This window comes from Oncorhynchus kisutch, unplaced genomic scaffold (genome assembly GCF_002021735.2).
Source record: "Oncorhynchus kisutch isolate 150728-3 unplaced genomic scaffold, Okis_V2 Okis09a-Okis19a_hom, whole genome shotgun sequence".
NCBI classification, from domain to species: Eukaryota; Metazoa; Chordata; class Actinopteri; order Salmoniformes; family Salmonidae; genus Oncorhynchus; species Oncorhynchus kisutch.
In genome coordinates this window covers 16,356,876-16,383,390 of record NW_022261985.1, presented here as the reverse complement: position 1 = coordinate 16,383,390, position 26,515 = coordinate 16,356,876, and the positions used below count along the sequence as shown (strand labels likewise).

The 26,515-nt window shown below is 45.9% G+C and overlaps 1 protein-coding gene across 2 annotated transcripts in view; it reads left to right on the top strand.

Annotated features, from left to right (window-relative positions):
• Nucleotides 1–215: 215 nt before the first annotated feature.
• LOC109886408 (dual specificity protein phosphatase 16) overlaps nt 216–26,515 on the top strand; it is a 48,365-nt gene continuing 22,065 nt past the window's right edge. Inside the window, exons 1-3 of one of the 2 annotated variants that reach the window (XM_031815281.1) lie at nt 216–544; nt 20,592–20,692; nt 21,179–21,800. In XM_031815281.1, coding sequence (XP_031671141.1) covers nt 21,333–21,800 — 468 coding nt within the window. In that variant the 5' untranslated portion in view covers nt 216–544; nt 20,592–20,692; nt 21,179–21,332. Of the gene's footprint in view, nt 545–20,591; nt 20,693–21,169; nt 21,801–26,515 lie in introns of both variants that reach the window. The other variant, XM_031815280.1, reaches the window with a different exon arrangement.

Sequence of the window (26,515 nt, the reverse complement as noted above, 5' to 3'; positions counted from 1 at the left end):
CATATGAAGAGCATCTAGCCAGCAGGACTAACTTGGCTCTAGTCATATGAAGGGTTAAAGGGCATCTAGCCAGCAGGAGGAACTTGGCTGCAGTCCAATCACAGTCACAGTTTGTTTGCAGCTCATTAGACTACTGGTGCTTCGGCGCCCCGCCCCCTCATTCAAACGTCCTCAAAGTTATAAAGTGCGTAATAACTTATGGGTTTTCTATGTGAGTAGATATGACACTGGCTACCTAACTCGATAATAAGTTATTAACTCTATAACGTCAGCAGCGAGATGGTGGTTTTATAGATGGTTTTGTGCCTTTAAGGCCGCCTGTTCATTAGGAGTTGGTTTCAAATGACGCCAACCTTTTATTTTTATCTCAATGACCTCATCCTCTATGGTTGAAGTTTACTAACCAGCGAATCTTTTTCATCTCATTGATTTTTTTAGTTTTCTTCTCTTTTACTCTTCATTAAACCGAGTTTACAACAACTTTAACTTGATAATAGATGTCGATGATGTTAAACGGCGCTTTCTGACAGCGACTTCTCTAACGGTAAGTTTCCCCGAAATTTCTATAAATGACGAAGCGAGTATATCGCAACCGGGCCTTGTAAATTACGGAGTTTCCCATGTGAGTTGAACCGGGAGAGCAGAAAGTAACATAATGTACGACACTGTACCAGGCGACTTTTACTAGAAATAACAATTGGAGATCAGTCCTAATGTTCGACCGAATCGGCCCGACTCCGCGTTTGATGTCACCTAGGTAGAACATTGTTGGTGATTAGGAAGGTTAGTAGACTAGTTACCCATCCTAAACAAAGTGACAGTCTAGAAGTTAGAGGGGAAATGTTCAAAATCGAGCTACCGGTTTATCTCAAAAGTGCTAAGTAATCAATTTAAATAATTATAGCAATCGATTGGTCTTGTAAAAACCATTAGGCCTAGACATGTAATGTGAGTGATCTTACAACGTAATCCTAGTAGACCTATAATTTATATTGGACCAGAAGGAAACTGTGTTATATAGTCTAGTCCTAGTCGGGGGGTTGTCGAGAGATATGAATAAAGAGACATCGTAATTTAGTCACAGTAAAACACTGTCACAAACTCACACACTGTTTGATAACACTGTGGACGAGGAGACGTTATTACCATGTAATAATGACATGCAGGGGTTATTATGGGGCAGTCTACTTTTCTCACTTGTCATTAGCATTGTCCTTGGAAAAGAAGAATGAACAAGAGAAAGCTATTTACATACATGCAAACACCTGGCACGTACATCCACACATGGCCCAAGGCTGGGCTGGTAGGGGGTTAGTATCCTGGGAAGTATAGCAGGTGAATGTTATCAAGAGACAGTTTAGTTTTGTCAAAATATACAGTGCCTTCAGAAAGTATTCATACCCCTTGACTTATTCCACATTTAGCTGTGTTACAGACTTAATTCAACATTTATTAAAATGATTTGTTGTCTCACCCATCGACACACAATACCCCATAATGTGAAAATATAAAAAATCCATGAGCAGTTTCCTTCCTCTCCGGCAACTGAGTTAGGAAGGAAGCCTGTATCTTTGTAGTGACTGGGTGTATTGATACACCATCCAAAGTGTAATGAATAACTTAATTGATAACAACATTCTATATCACTTCACCATGCTCAAAGGCTGCTTTAAAAAAAAAACATTTTTACCCATCATCCAATAGGTGCCCTTCTTTGCGAGGCATTGGAAAACCTTCCTGGTCTTTGTTGTTGAATCTGTGTTTGAAATTCACTGCTCGACAGGTCATTTTACATGTGGGGTACAGAGATAAGGTCGTCATACAAAAATCACGTTAAACATTATTATTGCACTTATGCAACTTATTGTGTGACTTTTCAAGCACGTTTTTACTCCTGAACTTATTTAGGCCATAACACAAGGGTGACTTTTTTATTTTTAAATATTCTTTTTATTTCACCTTTATCTAACCAGGTAGGTCAGTTGAGAACAAGTTGTCATTTACAACTGCAACCTGGCCAAGATAAAGCAAAGCAGTTCGACACAGACAACAACATAGAGTTACACATGGAGTAAAACAAGCATACAGTCAATAATACAGTCATCTCTGTTCTACATTACTATATACTAGTCATAGTCATCTCTGTTCTACATTACTATATACTAGTCATCTCTGTTCTACATTACTATATACTAGTCATAGTCATCTCTGTTCTACATTATTATATACTAGTCATCTCTGTTCTACATTACTATATACTAGTCATCTCTGTTCTACATTACTATATACTAGTCATCTCTGTTCTACATTACTATATACTAGTCATAGTCATCTCTGTTCTACATTACTATATACTAGTCATCTCTGTTCTACATTACTATATACTAGTCATCTCTGTTCTACATTACTATATACTAGTCATCTCTGTTCTACATTACTATATACTAGTCATCTCTGTTCTACATTACTATACTAGTCATCTCTGTTCTACATTACTATATACTAGTCATAGTTATCTCTGTTCTACATTACTATATACTAGTCATCTCTGTACTACATTACTATATACTAGTCATCTCTGTTCTACATTACTATATACTAGTCATCTCTGTTCTACATTACTATATACTAGTCATCTCTGTTCTACATTACTATATACTAGTCATCTCTGTTCTACATTACTATATACTAGTCATAGTCATCTCTGTTCTACATTACTATATACTAGTCATCTAGGTTCTACATTATTATATACTAGTCATCTCTGTTCTACATTACTATATACTAGTCATCTCTGTTCTACATTACTATATACTAGTCATAGTCATCTCTGTTCTACATTACTATATACTAGTCATCTCTGTTCGACATTACTATATACTAGTCATAGTCATCTCTGTTCTACATTACTATATACTAGTCATCTCTGTTCTACATTACTATATACTAGTCATAGTCATCTCTGTTCTACATTACTATATACTAGTCATCTCTGTTCTACATTACTATATACTAGTCATAGTCATCTCTGTTCTACATTATTATATACTAGTCATCTCTGTTCTACATTACTATATACTAGTCATCTCTGTTCTACATTACTATATACTAGTCATCTCTGTTCTACATTACTATATACTAGTCATAGTCATCTCTGTTCTACATTACTATATACTAGTCATCTCTGTTCTACATTACTATATACTAGTCATCTCTGTTCTACATTACTATATACTAGTCATCTCTGTTCTACATTACTATATACTAGTCATAGTCATCTCTGTTCTACATTACTATATACTAGTCATCTAGGTTCTACATTATTATATACTAGTCATCTCTGTTCTACATTACTATATACTAGTCATCTCTGTTCTACATTACTATATACTAGTCATAGTCATCTCTGTTCTACATTACTATATACTAGTCATCTCTGTTCGACATTACTATATACTAGTCATAGTCATCTCTGTTCTACATTACTATATACTAGTCATCTCTGTTCTACATTACTATATACTAGTCATAGTCATCTCTGTTCTACATTACTATATACTAGTCATCTCTGTTCTACATTACTATATACTAGTCATAGTCATCTCTGTTCTACATTATTATATACTAGTCATCTCTGTTCTACATTACTATATACTAGTCATCTCTGTTCTACATTACTATATACTAGTCATCTCTGTTCTACATTACTATATACTAGTCATAGTCATCTCTGTTCTACATTACTATATACTAGTCATCTCTGTTCGACATTACTATATACTAGTCATAGTCATCTCTGTTCTACATTACTATATACTAGTCATCTCTGTTCTACATTACTATATACTAGTCATAGTCATCTCTGTTCTACATTACTATATACTAGTCATCTCTGTTCTACATTACTATATACTAGTCATAGTCATCTCTGTTCTACATTATTATATACTAGTCATCTCTGTTCTACATTACTATATACTAGTCATCTCTGTTCTACATTACTATATACTAGTCATCTCTGTTCTACATTACTATATACTAGTCATAGTCATCTCTGTTCTACATTACTATATACTAGTCATAGTCATCTCTGTTCTACATTACTATATACTAGTCATCTCTGTTCTACATTATTATACACTAGTCATCTCTGTTCTACATTACTATATACTAGTCATCTCTGTTCTACATTACTATATACTAGTCATAGTCATCTCTGTTCTACATTATTATATACTAGTCATCTCTGTTCTACATTACTATATACTAGTCATCTCTGTTCTACATTACTATATACTAGTCATCTCTGTTCTACATTACTATATACTAGTCATAGTCATCTCTGTTCTACATTACTATATACTAGTCATCTCTGTTCTACATTATTATACACTAGTCATCTCTGTTCTACATTACTATATACTAGTCATCTCTGTTCTACATTACTATATACTAGTCATAGTCATCTCTGTTCTACATTACTATATACTAGTCATCTCTGTTCTACATTACTATATACTAGTCATCTCTGTTCTACATTACTATATACTAGTCATCTCTGTTCTACATTACTATATACTAGTCATCTCTGTTCTACATTATTATACACTAGTCATCTCTGTTCTACATTACTATATACTAGTCATCTCTGTTCTACATTACTATATACTAGTCATAGTCATCTCTGTTCTACATTATTATATACTAGTCATCTCTGTTCTACATTACTATATACTAGTCATCTCTGTTCTACATTACTATATACTAGCCATCTCTGTTCTACATTACTATATACTAGCCATCTCTGTTCTACATTACTATATACTAGTCATCTCTGTTCTACATTACTATATACTAGTCATCTCTGTTCTACATTACTATATACTAGTCATCTCTGTTCTACATTACTATATACTAGTCATCTCTGTTCTACATTACTATATACTAGTCATCTCTGTTCTACATTACTATATACTAGTCATCTCTGTTCTACATTACTATATACTAGTCATCTCTGTTCTACATTACTATATACTAGCCATCTCTGTTCTACATTACTATATACTAGTCATCTCTGGACTACATTATTATATACTAGTCATCTCTGGACTACATTATTATATACTAGTCATAGTTATCTCTGTTCTGCATCACTACACTGCTCAAAAAAATAAAGGGAACACTTAAACAACACAATGTAACTCCAAGTCAATCACACTTCTGTGAAATCAAACTGTCCACTTAGGAAGCAACACTGATTGACACTAAATTTCACATGCTGTTGTGCAAATGGAATAGACAACAGGTGGAAATTATAGGCAATTAGCAAGACACCCCCAATAAAGGAGTGGTTCTGCAGGTGGTAACCACAGACCACTTCTCAGTTCCTATGCTTCCTGGCTGATGTTTTGGTCACTTTTGAATGCTGGCGGTGCTTTCACTCTAGTGGTAGCATGAGACGGAGTCTACAACCCACACAAGTGGCTCAGGTAGTGCAGCTCATCCAGGATGGAACATCAATGCGAGCTGTGGCAAGAAGGTTTGCGGTGTCTGTCAGCGTAGTGTCCAGAGCATGGAGGCGCTACCAGGAGACAGGCCAGTACATCAAGAGACGTGGAGGAGGCCGTAGGAGGGCAACAACCCAGCAGCAGGACCGCTACCTCCGCCTTTGTGCAAGGAGGAGCAGGAGGAGCACTGCCAGAGCCCTGCAAAATGACCTCCAACGGGCCACAAATGTGCATGTGTGTGCTCAAACGGTCAGAAACAGACTCCATGAGGGTGGTATGAGGGCCCGACGTCCACAGGTGGGGGTTGTGCTTACAGCCCAACACCGTGCAGGACGTTTGGCATTTGACAGAGAACACCAAGATTGGCAAATTCACCACTGGCGCCCTGTGCTCTTCACAGATGAAAGCAGGTTCACACTGAGCACGTGACAGAGTCTGGAGACGCCGTGGAGAACGTTCTGCTGCCTGCAACATCCTCCAGCATGACCGGTTTGGCGGTGGGTCAGTCATGGTGTGGGGTGGCACTTCTTTGGTGGGCCGCACAGCCCTCCATGTGCTCGCCAGAGGTAGCCTGACTGCCATTAGGTACCGAGATGAGATCCTCAGACCCCTTGTGAGACCATATGCTGGTGCGGTTGGCCCTGGGTTCCTCCTAATGCAAGACAATGCTAGACCTCATGTGGCTGGAGTGTGTCAACAGTTCCTGCAAGAGGAAGGCATCAATGCTATGGACTGGCCCGCCCGTTCCCCAGACCTGAATCCAATTGAGCACATCTGGGACATCATGTCTCGCTCCATCCACCAACGCCACGGTGCACCACAGACTGTCCAGGAGTTGGCGGATGCTTTAGTCCAGGTCTGGGAGGAGATCCCTCAGGAGACCATCCGCCACCTCATCAGGAGCATGCCCAGGCGTTGTAGGGAGGTCATACAGGCACATGGAGGCCACACACACTACTGAGCCTCATTTTGACTTGTTTTAAGGACATTACATCAAGTTGGATCAGCCTGTAGTGTGGTTTTCCACTTTAATTTTGAGTGTGACTCCAAATCCAGACCTCCATGGGTTGATACATTTGATTTCCATTGATAATTTTTGTGTGATTTTGTTGTCAGCACATTCAACTATGTAAAGAAAAAAGTATTTAATAAGAATATTTCATTCATTCAGATCTAGGATGTGTTATTTTAGTGAGCAGTGTATATACTAGCCATAGTTCTCAGACTCGATGATGAGTACAAACATTAAAATTAAGCTAGGAGCACAGCTGGGTCTGAGAGGTGATGCTGGTAGGAGCTCATAAACACAGCTGGGTCTGAGAGGTGATGCTGGTAGGATCTCATAAACACAGCTGGGTCTGAGAGGTGATGCTGGTAGGATCTCATAAACACAGCTGGGTTTGAGAGGTGATGCTGGTAGGATCTCATAAACACAGCTGGGTCTGAGAGGTGATGCTGGTAGGAGCTCATAAACACAGCTGGGTCTGAGAGGTGATGCTGGTAGGAGCTCATAAACACAGCTGGGTCTGAGAGGTGAGGACAGGAGGACAGAGAGGTCTGTCTGTCTGTCACCTGTACGTGTCGTATTGGACAGGAGGACAGAGAGGTGTCTTTGGGAGGTTCCAGAAGATGTATTATACTGAGTGTGTTCATTGTTCCACCAAATGCCATCAGGACGTTTGGATGGACCGTTTCCATTGAATAGAGAAGTGGAAGTATACGGAGGTCAGAGGTCGTTGACAACAACCAGCTGTGTCTGGTAACTGAACATCATTCCTGTCCAGAATAAGGAACCCAGCAACATCCTACAAACACAACTTTACGACTTCCACATTTCAGACGCCTCATGTTTCCCAAAACGTCAGCTTCTTGAATGTAAAACTACCCACCCTCTCCAGACCTGTTGGTGAACTGTTATGGGTGACCTCTCAGAGCTCTCTGTCTCTCATGTTCTCCTCTCCAGACCTGTTGATGAACTGTTGTGGGTGACCCCTCAGAGCTCTCTGTCTCTCATGTTCTCCTCTCCAGACCTGTTGATGATCTGTTATGGGTGACCTCTCAGAGCTCTCTGTCTCTCATGTTCTCCTCTCCAGACCTGTTGATGATCTGTTGTGGGTGACCCCTCAGAGCTCTCTGTCTCTCATGTTCTCCTCTCCAGACCTGTTGATGATCTGTTATGGGTGACCCCTCAGAGCTCTCGGTCTCTCATGTTCTCCTCTCCAGACCTGTTGATGAACTGTTGTGGGTGACCCCTCAGAGCTCTGTCTCTCATGTTCTCCTCTCCAGACCGGTCAGATGTACAACACAGAAACAGGGTAGAAAGTTACAATAGGCCAGTGCAACCCAAGGTTTGATACCAACATAAACATAAACCCTCTTAAACCGAACCCTAACCCTAACCCTTAACCCCTAACCCCAACCCCTAACCCCAAACCCCAACCCCTAACCCTAACCCCTAACCCCAACCCCAACCCCCAACCTCAACCCCTAACCCCTAACCCCTAACCCCAAACCCTAACCCCTAACCCTAACCCCAACCCCTAACCCCAAACCCTAACCCCAAACCCTAACCCTAACCCCTAAACTTAAAATAGCCTTTGTCCTTGTGGGATGTCAGAAATGTCCCCGTGAGGGAGAATTGTCATAATGTTTTACTGACTTTTGTGGACCCCTAAAGTATGAGGCTCTTGTCGATTGTAGCAGGGAGACATGGTAGTGTCTGGTCCAATAGTGTCTGTCTCAGCCCAGCAGGGAGACATGGTAGTGTCTGGTCCAATAGTGTCTGTCTCAGCCCAGCAGGGAGACATGGTAGTGTCTGGTCCAATAGTGTCTGTCTCAGCTCAGCAGGGAGACATGGTAGTGTCTGGTCCAATAGTGTCTGTCTCAGCCCAGCAGGGAGACATGGTAGTGTCTGGTCCAATAGTGTCTGTCTCAGCTCAGCAGGGAGACATGGTAGTGTCTGGTCCAATAGTGTCTGTCTCAGCCCAGCAGGGAGACATGGTAGTGTCTGGTCCAATAGTGTCTGTCTCAGCCCAGCAGGGAGACATGGTAGTGTCTGGTCCAATAGTGTCTGTCTCAGCCCAGCAGGGAGACATGGTAGTGTCTGGTCCAATAGTGTCTGTCTCAGCTCAGCAGGGAGACATGGTAGTGTCTGGTCCAATAGTGTCTGTCTCAGCCCAGCAGGGAGACATGGTAGTGTCTGGTCCAATAGTGTCTGTCTCAGCTCAGCAGGGAGACATGGTAGTGTCTGGTCCAATAGTGTCTGTCTCAGCCCAGCAGGGAGACATGGTAGTGTCTGGTCCAATAGTGTCTGTCTCAGCCCAGCAGGGAGACATGGTAGTGTCTGGTCCAATAGTGTCTGTCTCAGCTCAGCAGGGAGACATGGTAGTGTCTGGTCCAATAGTGTCTGTCTCAGCTCAGCAGGGAGACATGGTAGTGTCTGGTCCAATAGTGTCTGTCTCAGCTCAGCAGGGAGACATGGTAGTGTCTGGTCCAATAGTGTCTGTCTCAGCCCAGCAGGGGGACATGGTAGTGTCTGGTCCAATAGTGTCTGTCTCAGCTCAGCAGGGAGACATGGTAGTGTCTGGTCCAATAGTGTCTGTCTCAGCCCAGCAGGGGGACATTGTAACCTTCTGTCTCCCAACAGCCAATAGCGTGAGCCGCCTGCCACACCTACTGATCTGAACTTTAGCACTTCTGAACCCTGGCGTCCGGTGACCAGGATATTTATCCTGCTGGCGTACAACATTCTGAGGAAGGTTAAGTAACTTCCTGGTCCATAGTAATGGATCATTCAATCATTGATGCCAGTATGTTTTCAGTCTCTTTATGTTGTCAGTCTGCTCAGGAGCTCCATTTCAAGGCTCTTCTAGTGTCGTCCCATTTCTCACTGTAAAACCACACTAACAATCAGACGTGACTTTCTGTACTTCTGAGTCCAACATGGTTTCAATAGAAGAAGTAAAACAGTGTAGTTTATGAACTGGGTCACAACACCGATATTCTCTGGTGAGGAAGGAAACACATCCAGACCTCTGTCCCTCGATTCCTTATGTGGCAGGTAGCCTAGTGGTTAGAGCCTAGTGGTTAGAGCCTAGTGGTTAGAGCCTAGTGGTTAGTATGGGGCGGCAGGTAGCCTAGTGGTTAGAGCCTAGTGGTTAGAGCCTAGTGGTTAGAGCCTAGTGGTTAGTATGGGGCGGCAGGTAGCCTAGTGGTTAGAGCCTAGTGGTTAGTATGGTACGGCAGGTAGGCTAGTGGTTAGAGCCTAGTGGTTAGCATAGGGCGGCAGGTAGCCTAGTGGTTAGAGCCTAGTGGTTAGAGCCTAGTGGTTAGTATAGGGCGGCAGGTAGCCTAGTGGTTAGAGCGTTCGGCCAGTAACTGAAAGGTTGCTAGATCGAATCCCTGAGCTGACAAGGTAAAACATCTGTCGTTTCTGCCCCTGAACAGGGCAGTTGTTGTTCATAGGCTGTCATTGTGAATAAGTATTTGTTCTTAACTGACTTAGCCTAGTTAAATTAAAGGTTACAATAGAAAATCATTTAAATGAAATGCCTGGGGTCTGTCTCTCCAGCTACACTCATCAGACAGAGAGAGATGAGCTCTACTCCTGTACTGCTACTCAGACCCAGACTCCCATCCACCTATAGCAGGATACCATGTCATTGAGGCAGCTGGAGAGACAGAGAGATGAGTGAGACAGACCCCAGGCATTTCATCTCTCTCTGTCTCTCCAGCTGCCTCAATGACATGGTATCCTGCTATAGGTGGATGGGAGTCTGGGTCTGAGTAGCAGAACAGGAGTAGAGCTCATCTCTCTTGGTCTCTCTCTCTCTCCCTCCTCCTACCTCAATGACATGGTATCCTGCTATAGGTGGATGGGAGTCTGGGTCTGAGTAGCAGAACAGGAGTAGAGCTCATCTCTCTCGGTCTCTCTCTCTCTCCCTCCTCCTACCTCAATGACATGGTATCCTGCTATAGGTGGATGGGAGTCTGGGTCTGAGTAGCAGAACAGGAGTAGAGCTCATCTCTCTCGGTCTCTCTCCCTCCTCCTACCTCAGAGCATGTTATGCACACCTGTTTGCCCTCTCTCATAAACATCCAGTAGAATTCCCCTCGACTGTCTCATAAAGTTCTATAATGACCATCTGAAGAAATCCCATGACAAGTGGCGAATGCTGTCGACCTATTTTCCAGTCCTCTATCGCTTTAGAACACGTTCTACTGTAGGACAGGCAACATCATGAAACACAACATAGCCGAGGAATGCCAGAGTTCCCACAGTGACCGTACGTACATACCCCAACCAGAAGCCATGGATTACAGGCAACATCATGAAATACAACATAGCCGAGGAATGCCAGAGTTCCCACAGTGACCGTACGTACATACCCCAACCAGAAGCCATGGATTACAGGCAACATCATGAAACACAACATAGCCGAGGAGTGCCAGGGTTCCCACAGTGACCGTACGTACATACCCCAACCAGAAGCCATGGATTACAGGCAACATCATGAAACACAACATAGCAGAGGAGTGCCAGGGTTCCCACAGTGACCGTACGTACATACCCCAACCAGAAGCCATGGATTACAGGCAACATCATGAAACACAACATAGCAGAGTGCCAGGGTTCCCACAGTGACCGTACGTACATACCCCAACCAGAAGCCATGGATTACAGGCAACATCATGAAACACAACATAGCAGAGGAGTGCCAGGGTTCCCACAGTGACCGTACGTACATACCCCAACCAGAAGCCATGGATTACAGGCAACATCATGAAACACAACATAGCAGAGGAATGCCAGGGTATACAACATAGCAAAGGAGTGCCAGGGTTCCCACAGTGACCGTACGTACATACCCCAACCAGAAGCCATAGATTACAGGCAACATCCACACTGAGCTAAAGGGAAGAGCTGCCGCTTTCAAGGAGCGGGACTCTAACACGGAAGCCTATAAGAAATCTGCTATTCCCACCAAACAGGCAAAGCATTAATACAGGACTAAGATTGAATCGTACTACGCCGGCACCGATGCTCGTTGGATGTGGCAGGGCAATCTATTACAGACTACAAAGGGAAGCACAACCATAAGCTGCCTGGTGACACGAGCCTACCAGATGAGCTAAATTACTTATATGCCTCCACATTATAGCCTCCACGTTGACTCTGTACCGTAACACCCTGTATATAACCTCCACATTGACTCTGTACCGTAACACCCTGTATATAGCCTCCACATTGACTCTGTACCGTAACACCCTGTATATAGCCTCCACGTTGACTCTCTACCGTAACACCTTGTATATAACTTCCACATTGACTCTGTACCGTAATACCCTGTATATAGCCTCCACATTGACTCTGTACCGTAATACCCTGTATATAGCCTCCACATTGACTCTGTACCGTAATACCCTGTATATAGCCTCCACATTGACTCTGTACCGTAATACCCTGTATATAGCCTCCACATTGACTCTGTACCGTAATACCCTGTATATAGCCTCCACATTGACTCTGTACCGTAATACCCTGTATATAGCCTCCACATTGACTCTGTACCGTAATACCCTGTATATAGCCTCCACATTGACTCTGTACCGTAACACCCTGTATATAGCCTCCACATTGACTCTGTACCGTAATACCCTGTCAGCTCGGGGGTTTGAACTCGCAACCTTCCAGTTACTAGTCCAACGCTCTAACCACTAGGCTACGCTGCCGCCCCTACACTCTAACCACTAGGCTACCCTGCCGCCTCTACACTCTAACCACTAGGCTACGCTGCCGCCCCTACACTCTAACCACTAGGCTACCTGCCCCCTCTACACTCTAACCACTAGGCTACCTGCCCCCTCTACACTCTAACCACTAGGCTACCTGCCCCCTCTACACTCTAACCACTAGGCTACCTGCCCCCTCTACACTCTAACCACTAGGCTACGCTGCCTAGGCTACCCTGCCACCTCTACACTCTAACCACTAGGCTACGCTGCCCCCTCTACACTCTAACCACTAGGCTACCTGCCCCCTCTACACTCTAACCACTAGGCTACCTGCCCCCTCTACACTCTAACCACTAGGCTACCTGCCCCCTCTACACTCTAACCACTAGGCTACCTGCCCCCTCTACACTCTAACCACTAGGCTACGCTGCCTAGGCTACCCTGCCACCTCTACACTCTAACCACTAGGCTACGCTGCCGCCCCTACACTCTAACCACTAGGCTACCTGCCCCCTCTACACTCTAACCACTAGGCTACCCTGCCCCCTCTACACTCTAACCACTAGGCTACCTGCCCCCTCTACACTCTAACCACTAGGCTACCCTGCCGCCCCTACACTCTAACCACTAGGCTACCTGCCCCCTCTACACTCTAACCACTAGGCTACGCTGCCCCCTCTACACTCTAACCACTAGGCTACGCTGCCGCCCCTACACTCTAACCACTAGGCTACCTGCCCCCTCTACACTCTAACCACTAGGCTACCTGCCCCCTCTACACTCTAACCACTAGGCTACCTGCCCCCTCTACACTCTAACCACTAGGCTACGCTGCCGCCCCTACACTCTAACCACTAGGCTACGCTGCCACCTCTACACTCTAACCACTAGGCTACCTGCCCCCTCTACACTCTAACCACTAGGCTACCTGCCCCCTCTACACTCTAACCACTAGGCTACCTGCCCCCTCTACACTCTAACCACTAGGCTACCTGCCCCCTCTACACTCTAACCACTAGGCTACCCTGCCCCCTCTACACTCTAACCACTAGGCTACCTGCCCCCTCTACACTCTAACCACTAGGCTACCTGCCGCCTCTACACTCTAACCACTAGGCTACCCTGCCGTCCCTACACTCTAACCACTAGGCTACCTGCCCCCTCTACACTCTAACCACTAGGCTACCTGCCCCCTCTACACTCTAACCACTAGGCTACCTGCCCCCTCTACACTCTAACCACTAGGCTACGCTGCCACCTCTACACTCTAACCACTAGGCTACGCTGCCACCTCTACACTCTAACCACTAGGCTACCTGCCCCCTCTACACTCTAACCACTAGGCTGGACCAGTGTGGAGCCCTGTCCATCTAAACTGTTCCAGGACCAGTGTGGAGCCCTGTCCATCTAAACTGTTCCAGGACCAGTGTGGAGCCCTGTCCATCTAAACTTTTCCAGGACCAGTGTGGAGCCCTGTCCATCTAAACTGTTCCAGGACCAGTGTGGAGCCCTGTCCATTGATTATTGGCATTTCTGGGATACTTCGTAGCTGTATTTATCAGTGAGACCACCTGTGTGGCCAAGTCTCTAAGGACAGTGACTGTGTAGAGCTATGAGGCGGACTCAGGGATGTCTGGGAGCTGTGAGCCTGTGAGATTGAGGTGTCTGAGGTGAGGTGTCTGGAGACCCTGGTGTGGTTCACAGGTGTTTATAGGCTGAAACACTTTTATTTGTTTTGGCACGAGTCATCGACATGTCTGCCAAACAATCTATTTTATTGTTCGTTCTGGGTGGTCGCGTCTAGGAGGAAAATGTCTTGGGGAATTTCTGCTTGGTGTTACTGTCTGTTAGCCTAACTGCTGGTTTGACATGGGTGTGTGGTTGGTTCGACGGCACGGGGGAATTTCCTCTCCTAATGCTATTGGTCTGTGAGTCAGGCTCAGACTGGGAAGTTGGTGTTCCACAGTCTCTCTCTCTCTCCCTCTCTCTCTCAGGCACACACACACACACACACACACACACACACACACACACACACACACACACACACACACACACACACACACACACACACACACACACACACACACACACACACACACACACACACACACACACACACACACACACACATATATGATAGCTTCTGTTAGTGGAAGTCAATATTAGTGGAGGCCATGGTGGAACCTTAGTTGAGATTGATCAGAGATCATTTTTATTTTTTATTTTATTTCACCTTTATTTAACCAGGTAGGCTAGTTGAGAACACCTTTATTTAACCAGGTAGGCTAGTTGAGAACACCTTTATTTAACCAGGTAGGCCAGTTGAGAACACCTTTATTTAACCAGGTAGGCTAGTTGAGAACAAGTTCTCATTTACAACTGTAACCTGGCCAAGATAAAGCAAAGCAGTGCGACACAAACAACAACACAGAGTTACACATGGAATAAACAAACATACAGTCAATAATACAGGAGAACAAGTCTAGTTACAGTGTGTGTAAATGAGGTAAGATAAGGGAGGTAAGACAATAAATAGGCCATAGTGGTGAAGTAATTACAATATAGCAATTAAACACTGGAATGGTAGATGTGCAGAAGATGAATGTGCAAGTAGAGATACTGGGGTGCAAAGGATCAAGATAAATAAATAAATACAGTATGGGGATGAGGTAGTTGGATGGGCTGTTTACAGATGGGCTATGTACAGGTGCAGTGATCTGTGAGCTGCTCTGACAGCTGGTGCTTAAAGCTAGTGAGGGAGATACGAGTGCTGCTATGGTGACCAGTGAGATATACCTGCTGGAGCGCGTGCTACAGGTGGGTGCTGCTATGGTGACCAGTGAGATATACCTGCTGGAGCGCGTGCTACGAGTGGGTGCTGCTATGGTGACCAGTGAGATATACCTGCTGGAGCGCGTGCTACGAGTGGGTGCTGCTATGGTGACCAGTGAGATATACCTACTGGAGTGCGTGCTACGAGTGGGTGCTGCTATGGTGACCAGTGAGCTGAGATAAGGCGGGGCTTTACCTAGCAGAGACTTGTAGATGACCTGGAGCCAGTGGGTTAGGCGACGAGTATGAAGCGAGGGCCAGCCAACGAGAGCTTACAGGTCACCGTGGTGGGTAGTATATGGGGCTTTGGTGACAAAACGGATGGCACTGTGATAGACTGCATCCAATTTGCTGAGTAGGGTATTGGAGGCTATTTTGTAAATGACATCGCCGAAGTCAAGGATCGGTAGGATGGTCAGTTTTACGAGGGTATGTTTGGCAGCATGAGTGAAGGATGCTTTGTTGCGAAATACGAAGCCGATTCTATATTTAATTTTGGATTGGAGACGCTTAATGTGAGTCTGGAAGGAGAGTTTACAGTCTAACCAGACACCTAAGTATTTGTAGTTGTCCACGTATTCTAAGTCAGAACCGTCCAGAGTAGTGATGCTGGACAGGCGGGCAGGTGTGGGCAGCGATCGGTTGAAGAGCATGCATTTAGTTTTACTTGCATTTAAGAGCAGTTGGAGGCCACGGAAGGAGAGTTGTCTGGCATTGAAGCTCGTCTGGAGGTTAGTTAACACAGTGTCCAAAGAAGAGCCATAAGTATACAAAATGGTGTCGTCTGCGTAGAAGATGGATCAGAGAATCACCAGCAGCAAGAGCGACATCATTGATACATACAGACAAAAAGAGTCGCCCCGAGAATTGAACCCTGTGGCACCCCCATAGAGACTGCCTTAGGTCCGGACAACAGGCCCTCTGATTTGACACTGAACTCTATCAGAGAAGTAGTTGGTGAACCAGGCGAGGCAGTCATTTGAGAAACCAAGGCTATTGAGTCTGCCGATAAGAATGTGGTGATTGACAGAATCGAAAGCCTTGGTCAGATCAATGAATACGGCTGCACAGTATTGTCTCTTATCGATGGCGGTTATGATATCGTTTAGGACCTTGAGCGTCGCTGAGGTACACCTGTGACCAGCTCTGAAACCAGATTGCATAGCGGAGAAGGTAAGGTGGGATTCGAAATGGTCGGTGATCTGTTTGTTAACTTGGCTTTCAAAGACCTTAGAAAGGCAGGGCAGGATGGATATAGGTCTGTAGCAGTTTGGGTCTAGAGTGTCTCCCCCTTTGAAGAGGGGGATGACCGCGGCAGCTTTCCAATCGTTGGGAATCTCAGAGAATATGAGAGGTTGAACAGGCTAGTAATAGGGGTTGCAACAATTTCAGCAAATCATTTTGGAAAGAGAGGGCCCAGATTGTCTAGCCCAGCTGATTTGTAGGGCCCAGATTGTCCAGCCCAGCTGATTTGTAGGGCCCAGATTGTCCAGCCCAGCTGATTTGTAGGGTCCAGATTGTCCAGCCCAGCTGATTTGTAGTGGTCCAGATTGTCTAGCCCAGCTGATTTGTAGTGGTCCAGATTGTCTAGCCCAGCTGATTTGTAGGGGTCCAGATTGTCTAGCCCAGCTGATTTGTAGGGGTCCAGATTGTCTAGCCCAGCTGATTTGTAGGGGTCCAGATTGTCTAGCCCAGCTGATTTGTAGTGGTCCAGATTGTCTAGCCCAGCTGATTTGTAGTGGTCCAGATTGTCTAGCCCAGCTGATTTGTAGTGGTCCATATTGTCTAGCCCAGCTGATTTGTAGTGGTCCATATTTTGCAGCTATTTCAGAACATCAGCTATCTGGATTTGGGTGGAGGAGAAATGGGGGAGGCTTGGGCGAATTGCTGTGGGGAGTGGAGGGCTGTTGATAAGGGAAGGGGTAGCCAGGTGGAAAGCATGACCAGCCATAGAAAATTATGTTGTTCACTGATCAAGATGATTAACGAGAACAGTCTACATGACCTGTTCCCAGTAAAACCATTCTCATGTTCTTGATACCTCGGAAAAGTACCCTGGTGGGAACAGTAACCTGGTGGGAACAGTAACCTGGTGGGAACAGTAACCTGGTGGGAACAGTAACATAGTGGGAACAGTAACATAGTGGGAACAGTAACCTGGTGGGAACAGTAACATAGTGGGAACAGTAAACAGGTGGGAACAGTAACATAGTGGGAACAGTAACATAGTGGGAACAGTAACATAGTGGGAACAGTAACATAGTGGGAACAGTACCCTGGTGGGAACAGTAACATAGTGGGAACAGTAACATAGTGGGAACAGTAACATAGTGGGAACAGTAACCTGGTGGGAACAGTAACATAGTGGGAACAGTAACATAGTGGGAACAGTAACAAGGTGGGAACAGTAACCTGGTGGGAACAGTAACATAGTGGGAACAGTAACATAGTGGGAACAGTAACCTGGTGGGAACAGTAACATAGTGGGAACAGTAACATAGTGGGAACAGTAACATAGTGGGAACAGTAACCTGGTGGGAACAGTAACACAGTGGGAACAGTAACATAGTGGGAACAGTAACATAGTGGGAACAGTAACCTTGTGGGAACAGTAACATAGTGGGAACAGTAACCTGGTGGGAACAGTAACATAGTGGGAACAGTAACATAGTGGGAACAGTAACATAGTGGGAACAGTAACATAGTGGGAACAGTAACCTGGTGGGAACAGTAACCTAGTGGGAACAGTAACCTCGTGGGAACAGTAACATAGTGGGAACAGTAACCTGGTGGGAACAGTAACATAGTGGGAACAGTAACATAGTGGGAACAGTAACATAGTGGGAACAGTAACATAGTGGGAACAGTAACATAGTGGGAACAGTAACATAGTGGCAACAGTAACATAGTGGGAACAGTAACATAGTGGGAACAGTAACCTGGTGGGAACAGTAACATAGTGGGAACAGTAACATAGTGGGAACAGTAACCTGGTGGGAACAGTAACATAGTGGGAACAGTAACATAGTGGGAACAGTAACCTTGTGGGAACAGTAACATAGTGGGAACAGTAACCTGGTGGGAACAGTAACCGGGTGGGAACAGTAACATAGTGGGAGCAGTAACCTGGTGGGAACAGTAACCTGGTGGGAACAGTAACATAGTGGGAACAGTAACATAGTGGGAACAGTAACCTGGTGGGAACAGTAACCTGGTGGGAACAGTAACCTGGTGGGAACAGTAACAAATCAAATCAAATCAAATGTATTTATATAGCCCTTCGTACATCAGCTGATATCTCAAAGTGCTGTACAGAAACCCAGCCTAAAACCCCAAACAGCAAGCAATGCAGGTGTAGAAGCACGGTGGCTAGGAAAAACTCCCTAGAAAGGCCAAAACCTAGGAAGAAACCTAGAGAGGAACCAGGCTATGTGGGGTGGCCAGTCCTCTTCTGGCTGTGCCGGGTGGAGATTATAACAGAACATGGCCAAGATGTTCAAATGTTCATAAATGACCAGCATGGTCGAATAATAATAAGGCAGAACAGTTGAAACTGGAGCAGCAGCACAGTCAGGTGGAAGTTGAAACTGGAGCAGCAGCATGGCCAGGTGGACTGGGGACAGCAAGGAGTCATCATGTCAGGTAGTCCTGGGGCATGGTCCTAGGGCTCAGGTCAGTTGAAACTGGAACAGCAGCATGGCCAGGTGGACTGGGGACAGCAAGGAGTCATCATGTCAGGTAGTCCTGGGGCATGGTCCTAGGGCTCAGGTCAGTTGAAACTGGAACAGCAGCATGGCCAGGTGGACTGGGGACAGCAAGGAGTCATCATGTCAGGTAGTCCTGGGGCATGGTCCTAGGGCTCAGGTCCTCCGAGAGAGAGAAAGAAAGAGAGAAGGAGAGAATTAGAGAACGCACACTTAGATTCACACAGGACACCGAATAGGACAGGAGAAGTACTCCAGATATAACAAACTGACCCCAGCCCCCCGACACATAAACATAGTGGGAACAGTAACCTGGTGGGAACAGTAACATAGTGGGAACAGTAACATAGTGGGAACAGTAACCTGGTGGGAACAGTAACCTGGTGGGAACAGTATCCTGGTGGGAACAGTAACATAGTGGGAACAGTACCCTGGTGGGAACAGTAACCTGGTGGGAACAGTAAACTGGTGGGAACAGTAACATAGTGGGAACAGTAACATAGTGGGAACAGTAACCTGGTGGGAACAGTAACATAGTGGGAACAGTAACATAGTGGGAACAGTAACATAGTGGGAACAGTAACCTGGTGGGAACAGTAACCTGGTGGGAACAGTATCCTGGTGGGAACAGTAACATAGTGGGAACAGTAACCTGGTGGGAACAGTAACCTGGTGGGAACAGTATCCTGGTGGGAACAGTAACATAGTGGGAACAGTAAACTGGTGGGAACAGTAACATAGTGGGAACAGTAACATAGTGGGAACAGTAACATAGTGGGAACAGTAACCTGGTGGGAACAGTAACATAGTGGGAACAGTAACCTGGTGGGAACAGTAACCTGGTGGGAACAGTAACATAGTGGGAACAGTAAACTGGTGGGAACAGTAACATAGTGGGAACAGTAACATAGTGGGAACAGTAACCTGGTGGGAACAGTAACCTGGTGGGAACAGTATCCTGGTGGGAACAGTAACATAGTGGGAACAGCACCCTGGTGGGAACAGTAACCTGATGGGAACAGTACCCTGGTGGGAACAGTACCCTGGTGGGAACAGTAACATAGTGGGAACAATAACCTGGTGGGAACAGTAACATAGTGGGAACAGTAACATAGTGGGAACAGTAACCTGGTGGGAACAGTAACATAGTGGGAACAGTAACCTGGTGGGAACAGTAACATAGTGGGAACAGTAACATAGTGGGAACAGTAACCTGGTGGGAACAGTAACATAGTGGGACCAGTAAACTGGTGGGAACAGTAACATAGTGGGAACAGTAACCTAGTGGGAACAGTAACCTGGTGGGAACAGTAACCTGGTGGGAACAGTAACATAGTGGGAACAGTACCACCAAGATATTTTATGTACAACAAAATCTAGGTTTGGTGGTCCTAACGTGTTTGTGACGGTGGTTTGGTGACCCCGGGACGGAGAAGGCAACCGCTGATCTTGACTCTCCATGGACCCCCTCATGTGGTTGTTTCAGCATAAGGACAAGTTGTCTGACTAACTGTCCATTATTATGAAACCAGACCAGAATATGTTCCACGATTGTTTCTGTTCCAATCCTGTAGTTGGTCTAATCTCTCCTCTCCTCTCCTCTCCTCTCCTCTCCCTCCTCTCCTCTCCTCTCCTCTCCTCTCCTCTCCTCTCCTCTCCTCTCCTCTCCTCTCCTCTCCTCTCCTCTCCTCTCCTCTCCTCTCCTCTCCTCTCCTCTCCTCTCCTCTCCTCTCCTCTCCTCTCCTCTCCTCTCCTCTCCTCTCCTCTCCTCTCCTCTCCTCTCCCTCCCCTCCTCTCCTCTCCTCCCCAGGCTGATCAAGTCTTCAATATAAATGGAGGAGTGAGGTTCATGATGATGTAATCGTCAGCCAGACCACGAGAAAAGCTCTCTTTTGTTCCGCTCCTGCAATGGTGTGAAAGAGACCGCCCTTCCCCCTCCCCATACACACACACACACACACACACACACACACACACACACACACACACACACACACACACACACACACACACACACACACACACATGAACACACGTACACACACACACACACACAAACACATGAACACACATACACACACACACACACACACACACACACACACACACACACACACACACACACACACACACACACACACACACACACACACACACACACACACACATGAACACACGTACACACAAACAGAGGCACAAGAAAGATAGTGGGGGTTTAGGTTTTTAGTCCTTCAGGGCCAGAGAGAGGCTTCTCTCGCTCGCTCACTCTCTCACTCTCTCTCTCTCTCACTCTGTCTCTCTGTCTCTCTCTCACTCTCTCTCGCTCTGTCTCTCTGTCTCTGTCTCTGTCTCTCTCTCTCTCTCTCTCGCCTGGGCTGTGCTGCTAAGCTCCATCAGGATGACATCATACTCAGCCTACACAATGGGTCTGTTCATCTCCTGAGGGCTGCGTCGCGCAACTGGACCGCTAGCCACCCACCCGCCTAAGGGGAAGAGGAGGAGGGAGGAAGAGGAGGAGGGGCTGTGAGAAAGGGATAAAGAAGGGGTCGTCATGTCGGAACGTCCCGTGGGAGTGGGAGCCTGCACTGGAGCTGAGACTGGAGGGACTGGGATTGGACCTGGGGTGGGGAATGGACCCCGAGCTGGGACTGGAGGGACTGGGATTGGACCTGGGGTGGGGAATGGACCCCGAGCTGGGACTGGAGGGACTGGGATTGGACCTGGGGCGGGGAATGGACCCCGAGCTGGGACTGGAGTCAAAGGTTCAGGGCCTGTATCAGGCCCGGCATCCGGGACCAGGCAGGGCTCGGTGCGTCCCATCTGGGCCGAGGGGCTGGTCGCCCTGCTGGAGGGGGGTCTGGACAGCGTGTTGTTGATTGACAGCCGGCCCTTCGTAGAATATAACTCCTCCCACATCCTGGAGGCGGTCAATGTGAACTGTTCAAAACTGATGAAGAGACGGCTGCAACAGGACAAGGTTCAGATCAACGAACTGCTGCAACACTCTGCTAAGAAGAAGGTGAGTTCCTGTATCAGGGAGTTTCTCTTTAACTAACTCTAACCCAGATCACTGATCTGCCAGGAGTCTAGGAGAGACAGGGAGTTTCTCTTTAACTAACTCTAACCCAGATCACTGATCTGCTAGGAGTCTAGGAGAGACAGGGAGTTTCTCTTTAACTAACTCTAACCCAGATCACTGATCTGCCAGGAGTCTAGGAGAGACAGGGAGTTTCTCTTTAACTAACTCTAACCCAGATCACTGATCTGCCAGGAGTCTAGGAGAGACAGGGAGTTTCTCTTTAACTAACTCTAACCCAGATCACTGATCTGCCAGGAGTCTAGGAGAGACAGGGAGTTTCTCTTTAACTAACTCTAACCCAGATCACTGATCAGCCAGGAGTCTAGGAGAGACAGGGAGTTTCTCTTTAACTAACTCTAACCCAGATCACTGATCAGCCAGGAGTCTAGGAGAGACGGGCAGTTTCACATGCAGAGCCAGGAGGAGATCTGACACACTCTCACTGACTTCAGACTGACAGAATCCAGGAATCAGTTGTCTGAATCAGAGGGCATTATTATATTTGACAAAGATATTTACTGAGTGATGTTGTAGAATCCAGTCACTCCCCTCTCGTGGTTTGGCGACAGTTTGGAATAACAAGTTTTAAGGACGACTGTCTGCTTGTTTTACGACTGAGGCAACATTTTCCTATGATTGTAAGCAGTAGTTAACTCTGTGCAATGAGGTAGAGAAATAACAACTTCTAGAAAGAGGTAGGGAAAGTAGAGCTTCTTAACGCGGTAGGGAAAGTAGAGCTTCTTAACGCGGTAGGGAAAGTAGAGCTTCTTAACGCGGTAGTGAAGGTAGAGCTTCTTAACGCGGTAGGGAAAGTAGAGCTTCTTAACGCGGTAGAGAAGGTAGAGTTTCTTAACGCGGTAGTGAAGGTAGAGCTTCTTAACGCGGTAGAGAAGGTAGAGTTTCTTAACGCGGTAGAGAAAGTAGAGTTTCTTAACGCGGTAGGGAAAGTAGAGCTTCTTAACGCGGTAGGGAAAGTAGAGCTTCTTAACGCGGTAGGGAAAGTAGAGCATCTTAACGCGGTAGGGAAAGTAGAGCTTCCTTGAGTGTGTTGAATTCTGAGCTGCTGCCAAGCCACAGAGGTCCTTCCTTAGTGGAAATAGTCTGAGGGTCATCTGAGGCTCAGGGACTGAGAGAGACAGGTACTTACACACTTCCATTTCCATATGCTCAAACAGGGCTCTTTAGGTCTGTGTTCTGCCTCCAGTTAGCAACATGACAGACAGACAATATACTCAACAATCATGTCATTAAGGCTGAAGTTGTGAGGGGGGCTTCACTGTTCGGTGCAGCTCTCAGACTTCAGACCAAAGTCAAAGAGCCTTGTCTCTCACCAGATACAGATGAAACTGTTTCAGTATCTGGATGGCTCATCTTCCTCCTCCTCCTCTTCCTCCTCCTCATCCTCTTCCTCCTCCTCCTCTTCCTCTTCTTCCTCCTCTTCCTCCACCTGCTCCTCCTCCTCTTCCTCCTCTTCATCTTCCTCTTCTTCCTCTCCCTCTTCCTCCTCCTCCTCCTCTTTCTCTTCCTCTTCCTCCTCTTCCTCATCTTCTTCCTCTACCTGCTCCTCCTCCCCTCCTCCTCTTCCTCCTCCTCCACCTGCTCCTCCTCCACCTCCTCCACCTGCCCCTCCTCCTCCTCATCTTCCTCCTCCTCCTCTTCCTTCTCTTCCTCCTCCTCCACCTGCTCCTCCTCCACCTGCTCCTCCTCCTCCTCCTCCTCTTCCTCCTCCTCCTCATCATCATCTCTCCTTTATCATTGTAAAGACACATTTTGAGGCTGAAACACACTACAGGATTTGACCCATTGGAGATACTATCCCATTGAGCGATTCAGTCCAGCCAAATCCTAGTGAACTAGTAATCGGTATAGTACACACACCTGGTGGCACCTCCGGGCGGTATGATTGGACAATTGGGTGAGAATCGGGCTATATTTGCTGTGCAGGTTTGCTCATGTTCAGTAAGGAAATCCTCATGGCAACCGAGGAAGGTACCGCCTGTTATGCTCCGAAAAATACGTTTACTTTGACATGTTAGTCATTTAGCAGACGCCCAGAGAGACTTACAGTCAGTACATTCATCATCAGATAGCTAGAGAGACTTACAGTCAGTACATTCATCATCAGATAGCTAGAGAGACTTACAGTCAGTACATTCATCATCAGATAGCTAGAGAGACTTACAGTCAGTACATTCATCATCAGATAGCTAGAGAGACTTACAGTCAGTACATTCATCATCAGATAGCTAGAGAGACTTACAGTCAGTACATTCATCATCAGATAGCTAGAGAGACTTATAGTCAGTACATTCATCATCAGATAGCTAGAGAGACTTACAGTCAGTACATTCATCATCAGATAGCTAGAGAGACTTACAGTCAGTACATTCATCATCAGATAGCTAGAGAGACTTACAGTCAGTACATTCATCATCAGATAGCTAGAGAGACTTACAGTCAGTACATTCATCATCAGATAGCTAGAGAGACTTACAGTCAGTACATTCATCATCAGATAGCTAGAGAGACTTACAGTCAGTACATTCATCATCAGATAGCTAGAGAGACTTACAGTCAGTACATTCATCATCAGATAGCTAGAGAGACTTACAGTCAGTACATTCATCATCAGATAGCTAGAGAGACTTACAGTCAGTACATTCATCATCAGATAGCTAGAGAGACTTACAGTCAGTACATTCATCATCAGATAGCTAGAGAGACTTACAGTCAGTACATTCATCATCAGATAGCTAGAGAGACTTACAGTCAGTACATTCATCATCAGATAGCTAGAGAGACTTACAGTCAGTACATTCATCATCAGATAGCTAGAGAGACTTACAGTCAGTACATTCATCATCAGATAGCTAGAGAGACTTACAGTCAGTACATTCATCATCAGATAGCTAGAGAGACTTACAGTCAGTACATTCATCATCAGATAGCTAGAGAGACTTACAGTCAGTACATTCATCATCAGATAGCCAGAGAGACTTACAGTCAGTACATTCATCATCAGATAGCTAGAGAGACTTACAGTCAGTACATTCATCTTCAGATAGCTAGAGAGACTTACAGTCAGTACATTCATCATCAGATAGCTAGAGAGACTTACAGTCAGTACATTCATCATCAGATAGCTAGAGAGACTTACAGTCAGTACATTCATCATCAGATAGCTAGAGAGACTTACAGTCAGTACATTCATCATCAGATAGCTAGAGAGACTTACAGTCAGTACATTCATCATCAGATAGCTAGAGAGACTTACAGTCAGTACATTCATCTTCAGATAGCTAGGTGGACCAGTCATAGTCAGTACATTCATCTTCAGATAGCTAGGTGGACCAGTCATAGTCAGGACATTCATCTCCAGATAGCTAGATGGACCAGTCATAGTCAGTACATTCATCTTCAGATAGCTAGGTGGACCATTCATAGTCAGTACATTCATCTCCAGATAGCTAGGTGGACCAGTCATAGTCAGTAAAGTATCTGTCAGCTAAGTTAGAGCTAGTAAGGGTGGGAGGGGATTATTTAATATACTCTTTGAAGAGGTTTCAGATGTTTTCAGAAGATGTCCTAGCTTCACAGAGAAGCTGGTTCCACCATTGGGGTACCAGGACAGAGAAGAGCTTGGACTGGGACAGTGTGAGACATAGGATGTGAAAAGGTAGGAGAGTGAGGTCGAAGAGGCAGAATTAGGAGACAGGAAGGAGAAGGATTTAGCAGAAGGGAGAGATGATAGGATAGAAGAGGAGAGAGTAGAGAGAGAGAGAGAGAAAGAGAGAGAGAGAGAGAGAGAGAGAGAGAGAGAGAGAGAGAGAGAGACCGACCATCTGGGTAGGGGCTGAGTGGTTAGAGATGATAGGATAGGAGAGGAGAGAGTAGTGGGAGAGAGAGAGACCATCTGGGTAGGGGCTGAGTGGTTAGAGATGATAGGATAGATGAGAGAGTAGTGGGAGAGAGAGAGAGACCATCTGGGTAGGGGATGAGTGGTTAGAGATAATAGGATAGGAGAGGAGAGAGAGAGCAAAGATTGTGACGGTGCGTGACTGTGTAGGGTGAGTGGTTAGGGCTGGAAAGGGAGACAGAAAGGAGAACAAAGTAGTGATCAGAGACCTGGAGAGGTGTTGCTGTGAGGTTAGTAGGTGAGCAGCCTCTAGTAAAGATGAGGACAAGCGTATTGCCTGCCTTGTGAGTTGGAGGGGACTGGGAAAGAGTGAGGTCAAATGTAGCAAGGAGGGGAAAGCGAGAGTTGGAAAGACATTAATCAGTATTCGGTCATGTTTCCGGTCACCTTGCCCTGATTAAAAGCAGTGGTTCGCGCTTTCAGTTTCATGCGAATGCTGCCAGCAATCCACGGTTTCTGGTTAGGGAATGTTTTAATCGTTGCTATGGGAACGACATCTTCAATGCCCGTTCTAATGAACTCGCTCACCGAATCAGCATATTCGTCAATGTTGTTGTTTGACGCAATATGAAACATATCCCAGTCCACGTGATGGAAGCAGTCTTGGAGCGTGGAATCAGATTGGTCGGACCAGCGTTGAACAGACCTCAGCGCGGGAGCTTCTTGTTTTAGCTTCTGTCTGTAGGCAGGGAGCAACAAAATGGAGTCGTGGTCAGCTTTTCCGAAAGGAGGGCAGGGG